Below are 12655 nucleotides of genomic sequence, written 5' to 3'. Positions count from 1 at the left end.
CAGCCATCACTCATCCCCATACAGAAGCATTCCTTCCTGACAAATCGTCTGCTCGTCAGTGGAGGAGACACATTTACATGCAGCCACCACTCATACCATCACTCATCCCCATACAGAAGCGTTCCTTCCCAACAATCGTCTGCTCGTCAGTGGAGGAGACACATTTACATGCAGCCATCACTAATTCCATCACTCATCGACATACAGAAGCATTCCTTCCCAACAATCGTCTGCTCGTCAGTGGAGGAGACACATTTACATGCAGCCATCACTAATTCCATCACTCCTTCCCGACAATCGTCTGCTCGTCAGTGGAGGAGACACATTTACATGCAGCCATCACTAATTCCATCACTCCTTCCCGACAATCGTCTGCTCGTCAGTGGAGGAGACACATTTACATGCAGCCATCACTAATTCCATCACTCCTTCCCGACAATCGTCTGCTCGTCAGTGGAGGAGACACATTTACATGCAGCCATCACTAATTCCATCACTCCTTCCCGACAATCGTCTGCTCGTCAGTTGAGGAGACACATTTACATGCAGCCATCACTAATTCCATCACTCCTTCACGACAATCGTCTGCTCGTCAGTGGAGACATTTAGAAGCAGTGATCGCTATGCCATCGCACAGGATCACTGTTTGCTGGCAGCAGAGCGTGATTACACAGCGTGATCTGCTGCCGGCAAACAACGATTTCTGTGTCCACACAAGTGATGTATTACCTGATAAAAGAGCGTTTTGCTCATTCATCGGTAAATCGGCGGCAATATTACAGAAAATTGTCAGATAATCGCTAACGAATTATGAATTATCTAGCGGATTCTCGGCCCGTGTTAAGGGCTCTTAACAAACCTGAAGAACAGACAGGTCAATGTTTATTTCTGCAGCATGAAATCTGCATGAAAAATCATCCATGTGAACAACACCCTTACTTGTGTCCGTTCACATATTCAGCCCTCACTTGTGTCCGTTCACATATTCAGCCCTCACTTGTGTCCGTTCACATATTCAGCCCTCACTTGTGTCCGTTCACATATTCAGCCCTCACTTGTGTCCGTTCACATATTCAGCCCTCACTTGTGTCCGTTCACATATTCAGCCCTCACTTGTGTCCGTTCACATATTCAGCCCTCACTTGTGTCCGTTCACATATTCAGCCCTCACTTGTGTCCGTTCACATATTCAGCCCTCACTTGTGTCCGTTCACATATTCAGCCCTCACTTGTGTCCGTTCACATATTCAGCCCTCACTTGTGTCCGTTCACATATTCAGCCCTCACTTGTGTCCGTTCACATATTCAGCCCTCACTTGTGTCCGTTCACATATTCAGCCCTCACTTGTGTCCGTTCACATATTCAGCCCTCACTTGTGTCCGTTCACATATTCAGCCCTCACTTGTGTCCGTTCACATATTCAGCCCTCACTTGTGTCCGTTCACATATTCAGCCCTCACTTGTGTCCGTTCACATATTCAGCCCTCACTTGTGTCCGTTCACATATTCAGCCCTCACTTGTGTCCGTTCACATATTCAGCCCTCACTTGTGTCCGTTCACATATTCAGCCCTCACTTGTGTCCGTTCACATATTCAGCCCTCACTTGTGTCCGTTCACATATTCAGCCCTCACTTGTGTCCGTTCACATATTCAGCCCTCACTTGTGTCCGTTCACATATTCAGCCCTCACTTGTGTCCGTTCACATATTCAGCCCTCACTTGTGTCCGTTCACATATTCAGCCCTCACTTGTGTCCGTTCACATATTCAGCCCTCACTTGTGTCCGTTCACATATTCAGCCCTCACTTGTGTCCGTTCACATATTCAGCCCTCACTTGTGTCCGTTCACATATTCAGCCCTCACTTGTGTCCGTTCACATATTCAGCCCTCACTTGTGTCCGTTCACATATTCAGCCCTCACTTGTGTCCGTTCACATATTCAGCCCTCACTTGTGTCCGTTCACATATTCAGCCCTCACTTGTGTCCGTTCACATATTCAGCCCTTACTTGTGTCCGTTCACATATTCAGCCCTCACTTGTGTCCGTTCACATATTCAGCCCTTACTTGTGTCCGTTCACATATTCAGCCCTTACTTGTGTCCGTTCACATATTCAGCCCTTACTTGTGTCCGTTCACATATTCAGCCCTTACTTGTGTCCGTTCACATATTCAGCCCTTACTTGTGTCCGTTCACATATTCAGCCCTTACTTGTGTCCGTTCACATATTCAGCCCTTACTTGTGTCCGTTCACATATTCAGCCCTTACTTGTGTCCGTTCACATATTCAGCCCTTACTTGTGTCCGTTCACATATTCAGCCCTTACTTGTGTCCGTTCACATATTCAGCCCTTACTTGTGTCCGTTCACATATTCAGCCCTTACTTGTGTCCGTTCACATATTCAGCCCTCACTTGTGTCCGTTCACATATTCAATGTCGTCCACAGGCAGCGTGCTAGTGACTGCACAGATTCAGCATGAACGGGACGAGTCCTCATGCGGATCCGATACATATCAAATTGCGCATGTGCTGGAGTGTCAAGGCCTCAGATTTGAGCCGCGGATCCTGTGTCGGATTTGCTTGTAGTGTGAACAGAATCTTAAACCACAGCTCTTGTTGCACTTGAAAACTCAGAGTCGGCATCTCTTTCTCCACAGCTACAGTACAAGAAGCAGAGATCTAGGTTGCTGTTTGCAGGGGCCTTATGATGGAGACCAGCTTCTCTCGACCATTTTCCCTATAGGTGTAGGCCTTAATATAAGAGCATGGGAACCATTAGAAACGATCCCTTCCTCTGGATTAGTCGACTGCTGGATGGTCTTATTGTTTTGGAGTAGTCAACATCTCGCGATGCTTGAGGTGGATGTGACCAGAAGGCGACTTCGGCCTCTCGTACTTGACTCCTGCTTTGACTTTTACGGCAATGACACTTTACTTGTGTCCTCTAAATCTGTGGAGGGTTGGGGAGGAGGCGAGGACAGGACTCCGCTCGCATCATCCTATTATTTCGCTCAGGAAGAAATCCGTATGTTTTTCCTCACATCACCCACAATCCTTGCTAATATCTCTCAAGGTCAGGAAGCCCGGGCGAGAGCGCTCGCCTTAATCTGATTAGCGACGCAGCCTTCATGCTGAATCCTATGTCAGCTCCTTTTGTCTCCAGAAGAAGCGACGGAGACGTGAAATTATTAAATGTATAGGAAACAGACACTTCCCCTCCGCAAGGTGACACTTCGGATAAAACTCTCCATTTATTCTATGACAACGGGTTCACCAGCGCTGGCGGCTGAGCGCGGACTGGAAGGCAACCGCGAATCAGGGGGTGAAGCGATCCGCCATCGACAAACGCCACGGACTAATAAATGACCAGTATGGATCCAAAAGGCAACCAGTACTTCCAGTATCTGTCTGAATATCTGCACAGAAAGCTCCTTCCTGTGTCCTCAGACTCTGCTACAATGTATCAGTCTGAAGTTTACAGCTCATAGAGCATTTTCAAGAATGGATACAATAGTAACGACACCCCAGATGTGAGAGGCATTATGTCTGAATGATATATTTTCGGGAACGAATAGAGAAGGGCCCATTTACTGATGGCAAACAGGGAGCCGACCTTTAGGTTGTGTGTATTTCCATTTTTCACCATTTTCAAGATCCATGTTACCTGTCGAGCAATGGAAAAATTCTTCACGACATCTGATAGCTGAAAATCCATCCTGACCAATTCCTGCTTGCACAGCTGAAGGTTTGCTACAATGCATCGCTACAGTAAATTTCTGTGACAAATATAAACTGTCACATATCTTTCATTTCCTCGGGTTTGCTACAATGTATCAGTGCAGACACATTGTATCAGTTTGGGCTCCAGATTACAGATAATGGCTCACTAAGGATTGCTTAGACTGAATTGTAACAAACCATAATGAGGTGTATTACCTACACTGACAGCAAACGGAGATCTAATCAAACACGGCCCGGCCTATTGTAGAACACACGGCCATGACTTGTCGTCAGTCTGGTGTGGTTCAACCTGTGATGCTCAGGCAGTTGCAAGACTACAGCTTTGTGGCTACCAGGGCATGGTTGGAGTTGTAGTCTTCGTCAATAAATCTGAACTACAGGCTAACATACTGGATATGGGGCACGAGAGCTTAGTACTGTGTTGTAAAAAGGCTATGGCCTATGTCAGCATGAGACACGATTACAACAATGTAAAACTAATTCCATTCACTAAAAGACAGCAGAGGTCTTAACTGAGACAAAGCTTGCAATTTTGTGCGGCATAGAAGCGAACTGTAGGTAGATGCTACTGCTGAACCAGAGTAAGGCGGTGGCCGACTCTCCCAGGCTCTGTACTTTATATATCCAGTATTTATACTGATTTACTCGGTTCTCCCTTTGTTCTTTCTTGACACATTGCTTGATTTACTCTTTTGCCTCTGTACGGCCACATCTCGATGTGGAATATTTTGCAAAAGGTGTTTGTACCTCGAACTACACAACGGTTTGGGATTTGGCCAAAAGAGAAGTGTATATGAGGTATGGCGTCAGGAGGAGCACTAGATGTAATAACTATCCGGATAAACACCATCTATTTACATCACTGCCGCACATCTGGATGTAAGGGGGTCTTGTGGAGGAGGTAGAGCAGACCCCGAGTCTGGTAGAGTCATCATCAGTCATAGCGTTTTACTGTACGGCAAGTTGTAATCTGTCTTATCAACTTATTGTATTTCTAATGTTATATTATGTAATAAAGTATTTATCTGTATTTTAAGTGTGGTCTTCATGGTATGGTGAAGCAAGAATATAACTACTATAATACTGCTCCTATGTACAAGAATATAACTACTATAATACTGCTCCTATGTACAAGAATATAACTACTATAATACTGCTCCTATGTACAAGAATATAACTACTATAATACTGCTCCTATATACAAGAATATACCTACTATAATACTGCTCCTATGTACAAGAATATAACTACTATAATACTGCCTCCTATGTACAAGAATATAACTACTATAATACTGCTCCTGTGTACAAGAATATAACTACTATAATACTGCTCCTATGTACAAGAATATAACTACTATAATACTGCTCCCAATGTACAAGAATATGACTACTATAATACTGCCTCCTATGTACAAGAATATAACTACTATAATACTGCTCCTATGTACAAGAATATAACTACTATAATACTGCCTTCTGTGAACAAGAATATAACTACTATAATACTGCCTCCTATGTACAAGAATATACCTACTATAATACTGCTCCTATGTACAAGAATATAACTACTATAATACTACCTCCTACATACAAGAATATATCTACTATAATACTGCTCCTATGTACAAGAATATAACTACTATAATACTGCCTCCTATGTACAAGAATATAACTACTATAATACTGCTCCTATGTACAAGAATATAACTACTATAATACTGCTCCTATGTACAAGAATATAACTACTATAATACTGCCCCTATGTACAAGAATATAACTACTATAATACTGCTCCTATGTACAAGAATATAACTACTATAATACTGCTCCTATGTACAGGAATATAACTACTATAATACTGCTCCTATGTACAAGAATATAACTACTATAATACTACTCCTATGTACAAGAATATAACTACTATAATACTGCCTTCTGTGAACAAGAATATAACTACTATAATACTGCTCCTATGTACAAGAATATAACTACTATAATACTGCCTCCTATGTACAAGAATATAACTACTATAATACTGCCTCCTATGTACAAGAATATAACTACTATAATACTGCCTCTATGTACAAGAATATAACTACTATAATACTGCTCCTATGTACAAGAATATAACTACTATAATACTACTCCTATGTACAAGAATATAACTACTATAATACTGCCTTCTGTGAACAAGAATATAACTACTATAATACTGCTCCTATGTACAAGAATATAACTACTATAATACTGCCTCCTATGTACAAGAATATAACTACTATAATACTGCTCCTATGTACAAGAATATAACTACTATAATACTGCTCCTATGTACAAGAATATAACTACTATAATACTGCCCCTATGTACAAGAATATAACTACTATAATACTGCTCCTATGTACAAGAATATAACTACTATAATACTGCTCCTATGTACAGGAATATAACTACTATAATACTGCTCCTATGTACAAGAATATAACTACTATAATACTACTCCTATGTACAAGAATATAACTACTATAATACTGCCTTCTGTGAACAAGAATATAACTACTATAATACTGCTCCTATGTACAAGAATATAACTACTATAATACTGCCTCCTATGTACAAGAATATAACTACTATAATACTGCCTCCTATGTACAAGAATATAACTACTATAATACTGCCTCTATGTACAAGAATATAACTACTATAATACTGCTCCTATGTACAAAAATATAACTACTATAATACTGCTCCTATGTACAAGAATATAACTTCTATAATACTGCTCCTATGTACAAGAATATAACTACTATAATACTGCCTCCTATGTACAAGAATATAACTACTATAATACTGCTCCTATGTACAAGAATATAACTACTATAATACTGCCTCCTATGTACAAGAATATAACTACTATAATACCGCTCCTATGTACAAGAATATAACTACTATAATACTGCTCCTATGTACAAGAATATAACTACTATAATACTGCCTCCTATGTACAAGAATATAACTACTATAATACTGCTCCTATGTACAAGAATATAACTACTATAATACTGCCTCATATGTACAAGAATATAACTACTATAATACTGCTCCTGTGTACAAGAATATAACTACTATAATACTGCCTCCTATGTACAAGAATATAACTACTATAATACTGCTCCTGTGTACAAGAATATAACTACTATAATACTGCCTCATATGTACAAGAATATAACTACTATAATACTGCTCCTATGTACAAGAATATAACTACTATAATACTGCCTCCTATGTACAAGAATATAACTACTATAATACTGCTCCTATGTACAGGAATATAACTACTATAATACTGCTCCTATGTACAAGAATATCACTACTATAATACTTCCACTATGTACAAGAATATAACTACTATAATACTGCTCCTATGTACATGAATATAACTACTATAATACTGCTCCTCTGTACAGGAATATCACTACTATAATACTGCTCCTATGTACAGGAATATAACTGCTATAATACTGCTCCTATGTACAAGAATATAATTACTATAATACTGCCTCCTCTGTACAGGAATATAACTACTATAATACTGCTCCTATGTACAAGAATATAACTACTATAATACTGCCCCCTATGTACAAGAATATAACTACTATAATACTGCTCCTATGTACAGGAATATAACTACTATAATACTGCTCCTATGTACAGGAATATAACTGCTATAATACTGCCTACTCTGTACAAGAATATAATTACTATAATACTGCCTCCTATGTACAAGAATATAACTACTATAATACTGCTCCTATGTACAAGAATATAATTACTATAATACTGCCTCCTCTGTACAGGAATATAACTACTATAATACTGCTCCTATGTACAAGAATATAACTACTATAATACTGCCCCCTATGTACAAGAATATAACTGCTATAATACTGCCTCCTATGTACAAGAATATAACTACTATAATACTGCTTCTATGTACAAGAATATAACTACTATAATACTGCTCCTATGTACAGGAATATAACTGCTATAATACTGCTCCTATGTACAAGAATATAACTACTATAATACTGCTCCTATGTACAGGAATATAACTGCTATAATACTGCCTACTCTGTACAGGGCAGCCTTCTCATGTAACTGGAGCGTGTACATCAGCCCATTTGCTGTCTGTATGGTTGCGGTATGATGTCTGCAGTGAGTCTCCAGGTCTTGATGAGTGTATTATATTTTTACACTGTTACTTACTTGTTCCTGGTTTCTCTGGCCGCCGCCGCTCAGTAACGACTTGGATTTCTCCGCTATTTTCTGTGGGTTAGAGAAAACACAGAGTGGTGTCAGCTCCTGATCATATTCCCATAGCGCTTTCATTACATGATGGGAGTGAGCGCTGCCTGCAGGGTATGTGGTTTCTAAGCATGCCGGCATAGAAATGCTTAAAAAAGCACCAAATATATTTATTTCTAACTGCTTTCCGCTCATATTTATCCTGAGTGCTCGTTACTGTCGGGCATCACTGTCCTGTGAACACCAGGGGAGATTGCAGGAGAAACCAACACCATTTCTATGCAAATTGATCGTTTAAAATGTATATATTATTTTTTTTTTAAGCACATCACAGCAAGATCTTAACGAATGGCATCCAGATACAGAGAAAGTAAAAAAAAAAATGTATATATATAATATTATATAACAAAAAAATAAAATAAACGGTAAATATACACTTATTGACAAATAAATCTTGCATCAAGAAGATGTTGGAATAAAGTTTCCTCTGTGAGACTGAAATGATGAGAAATTTAAGAGATTTCAATATTAGAGGAAAGGAGACGATTATTGGGGAAACTGTACAATTAATAGGAGGCTCTAGGACCCTGTGGTGCAACCCTAGCCCGGGTACAAGATGACACACGGCCTCTAGCCTGGATACAAGGTGAGATACGGCCTCTAGCCTAGATACAAGGTGAGATACGGCCTCTAGCCTGGATACAAGGTGAGATACGGCCTCTAGCCTGGATACAAGGTGAGATACGGCCTCTAGCCTAGATACAAGGTGAGATACGGCCTCTAGCCTAGATACCAGGTGAGATACGGCCTCTAGCCTGCATACAAGGTGAGATACGGCCTCTAGCCTGGCTACAAGGTGAGATACGGCCTCTAGCCTGGATACAAGGTGATATACGGCCTCTAGCCCGGATACAAGATGAGATACGGCCTCTAGCCCGGATACAAGATGAGATACGGCCTCTAGCCCGGATACAAGATGAGATACGGCCTCTAGCCTGGATACAAGGTGAGATACGGCCTCTAGCCTGGATACAAGGTGAGATACGGCCTCTAGCCTGGATACAAGGTGAGATACGGCCTCTAGCCTAGATACAAGGTGAGATACGGCCTCTAGCCTAGATACCAGGTGAGATACGGCCTCTAGCCTGCATACAAGGTGAGATACGGCCTCTAGCCTGGCTACAAGGTGAGATACGGCCTCTAGCCTGGATACAAGGTGATATACGGCCTCTAGCCCGGATACAAGATGAGATACGGCCTCTAGCCCGGATACAAGATGAGATACGGCCTCTAGCCCGGATACAAGATGAGATACGGCCTCTAGCCCGGATACAAGATGAGATACGGCCTCTAGCCCGGATACAAGATGAGATACGGCCTCTAGCCCGGATACAAGATGAGATACGGCCTCTAGCCCGGATACAAGATGAGATACGGCCTCTAGCCTGGAGACAAGGTGATATACGGCCTCTAGCCCGGAGACAAGATGAGATACGGCCTCTAGCCCGGATACAAGATGAGATACGGCCTCTAGCCCGGATACAAGATGAGATACGGCCTCTAGCCCGGATACAAGATGAGACACGGCCTCTAGCCTGGATACAAGATGAGATACGGCCTCTAGCCTGGATACAAGATGAAATACGGCCTCTAGCCTGGATACAAGATGAGATACGGCCTCTAGCCCGGATACAAGATGAGATACGGCCTCTAGCCCGGATACAAGATGAGATACGGCCTCTAGCCCGGATACAAGATGAGACACGGCCTCTAGCCTGGATACAAGATGAGATACGGCCTCTAGCCTGGATACAAGATGAGATACGGCCTCTAGCCTGGATACAAGATGAGATACGGCCTCTAGCCTAGATACAAGAGTAAAATAAAAATAAACAGCTGATTGGTGTGGATGGAGGGCGTTGTACCCCCTCTGATCTGACACTAGTGATGCCTATTGTGTGGATAACCCCTTTAAAGGGATTCTGTCACCAGGTTTTGGCCTATAGAGCTGCGGACATGCACGGCTAGATCCAAGGGGCTTTACGAACCTTCCTGGAGCCCAGCCACGCCCGCCTGTGAAGGAGCCCAGCCACGCCCGCCGATGAGATACGGCCTCTAGCCTGGATACAAGATGAAATACGGCCTCTAGCCTGGATACAAGGTGAGATACGGCCTCTAGCCCGGGTACAAGATGAGATACGGCCTCTAGCCCGGATACAAGATGAGATACGGCCTCTAGCCTGGAGACAAGGTGATATACGGCCTCTAGCCCGGATACAAGATGAGATACGGCCTCTAGCCTGGAGACAAGGTGATATACGGCCTCTAGCCCGGATACAAGATGAGACACGGCCTCTAGCCTGGATACAAGATGAGATACGGCCTCTAGCCCGGATACAAGATGAGATACGGCCTCTAGCCCGGGTACAAGATGAGATACAGCCTCTAGCCTAGATACAAGATGAGATACGGCCTCTAGCCCGGATACAAGATGAGATACGGCCTCTAGCCCGGATACAAGATGAGATACGGCCTCTAGCCTGGATACAAGATGAGATACGGCCTCTAGCCTAGATACAAGATGAGATACGGCCTCTAGCCTGGATAAAAGATGAGATACGGCCTCTAGCCCGGATACAAGATGAGATACGGCCTCTAGCCCGGATACAAGGTGAGATACGGCCTCTAGCCTAGATACAAGGTGAGATACGGCCTCTAGCCTAGATACAAGAGTAAAATAAAAATAAACAGCTGATTGGTGTGGATGGAGGGCGTTGTACCCCCTCTGATCTGACACTAGTGATGCCTATTGTGTGGATAACCCCTTTAAAGGGATTCTGTCACCAGGTTTTGGCCTATAGAGCTGCGGACATGCACGGCTAGATCGCCGCTAGCATGTCCGCAATATACCGGTCCTATAGGGCTGTGTGCTTTTAATTTCTTTAAAAAAGGATTTTATAGATATGTAAATTAGTCTTGAATGTGTCCAAGGGGCTTTACGAACCTTCCTGGAGCCCAGCCACGCCCGCCTGTGAAGGAGCCCAGTCACGCCCGCCTGTGAAGGAGCCCAGCCACGCCCGCCTGTGAAGGAGCCCAGCCACGCCCGCCTGTGAAGGAGCCCAGCACCGCCTGCGTCCTCCGAATCTCCTCCTTTCATCAACTATAGATTGCCGTAATCTCGCGATGCACGAGCTCGCGCATGCGCAGTGCCGGTATAGTGTTCTTTCCCTGTGCTGGCATCAGCCTCAGGGAAAGAACTGCGCATGTGCGAGCTCGTGCATCGCGAGATTACGGTAATCTATCGATGACGAAAGGAGGAGATTCGGAGGACATAGGCGGTGCTGGGCTCCTTCACCAGGCGGGCGTGACTGGGCTCCTTCACAGACGGGCGTGGTTGGGCACAAGGAAGGTTCGTACAGCCCCTTGGACACATTCAAGACTAATTTACATATCTATAAAATCCTTTTTTAAAGAAATTAAAAGCACACAGCCCTATAGGACCGGTATATTGCGGACATGCTAGCGGCGATCTAGCCGTGCATGTCCGCAGCTCTATAGCACAAAACCTGGTGACAGAATCCCTTTGAAGCTTTGGTTATGTTGTTCACATTGGTTGTCACCCACCTGATGACGGAAGGGTCCATGGACTGCACGTTCTGGGGCGTTTACTACACTTCTGATACGTTTATATCACTTGTGTTGAGTGCATAGTATCTTTCTTTGATGATGTGTTTTTGTATAATAGCAGATATTCAGTAGCGTCAGGAGGAACTGATGGAAGGTAGTGGAGGAGGGGACACCGGCTGCTGCGGCGCGCGTCTTACCGTTTGCACTGCTCCGTAGCGCTGGATGGCCTCCGACAACTGGCTCTTCAGTCGGTCCAGCTGCAGACGATCCTGCTGCAAGAGGCCAGAAGAAAGAGAAGTGGTGGCAATCAGTTACAGCGAGGAAGAATGATCTCTGAGAGCAATTCACTAAGCACAACCCTCTGTCTCCGTGTACAGGCCATCCGTGGATTCTCATGTGGGTTTCAGCATGAAACCTGTCAATCCGCAATGGAGTTTATGGAAACCATAGTGAGAAGCCACAGGCGGCGTGACAAACTACACATCCGGTGGTCAACCCGTGACTACACAGCGCATTTTTCCGTGACCCGTCGCATGCACATGCCCGTAAAAAAAAAAAAAAAAAAAACATTTGTGTCAAAAATGTTTAGCAAATGTATCAATATAGCCCCCTTTTTTTTAACATTGTACATTTTGTAACGGCAGGTATAATCAAATATGGCGCATGTAAGCCGCGTTAATCCCTGTATAAATACCGCGGTGGGACCATAAGGAATTATGAACAGAGCAGATATTGGGAATATACCGGAGGTGACCGGTCACGCCCCACGTGTGGCCCCTTAACTAGCCATAGGAACGGCTCTATAAAACTGAACGCAGCACTGTGATTGGCTGCTAAGGGCAACAAGATAATGGATGAATTAAAGGGGTCATCCCGTGACTAATGCAAAAAATTAACGTGAGACATCATGTAGTACAGGACAATCTCTGTATAACAAAGCTAGAACCAGCCCTGGACCTCACATGGTTCCAGAGATC

General features: G+C 43.3%; 1 protein-coding gene across 8 annotated transcripts in view; it reads right to left on the bottom strand.

Moving 5' to 3' along the window:
• TSNARE1 (t-SNARE domain containing 1) overlaps window positions 1-12655 on the bottom strand; it is a 235351-nt gene that overhangs the window by 142330 nt on the left and 80366 nt on the right. For all 8 annotated transcript variants that reach the window (XM_040432067.1, XM_040432068.1, XM_040432062.1 and 5 more), the window contains 2 exons: window positions 11876-11950; window positions 8013-8072 (listed from right to left, as the gene is read on the bottom strand). In XM_040432067.1, the coding sequence (XP_040288001.1) occupies window positions 8013-8072; window positions 11876-11950 (135 nt within the window). The remainder of the gene's footprint in view (window positions 1-8012; window positions 8073-11875; window positions 11951-12655) is intronic.

The sequence above is a fragment of the Bufo bufo genome, chromosome 5 (assembly GCF_905171765.1).
Source record: "Bufo bufo chromosome 5, aBufBuf1.1, whole genome shotgun sequence".
NCBI classification, from domain to species: Eukaryota; Metazoa; Chordata; class Amphibia; order Anura; family Bufonidae; genus Bufo; species Bufo bufo.
Note: the sequence above shows the minus strand (reverse complement) of the source record. Positions and strands in the feature narration are given on the sequence as shown.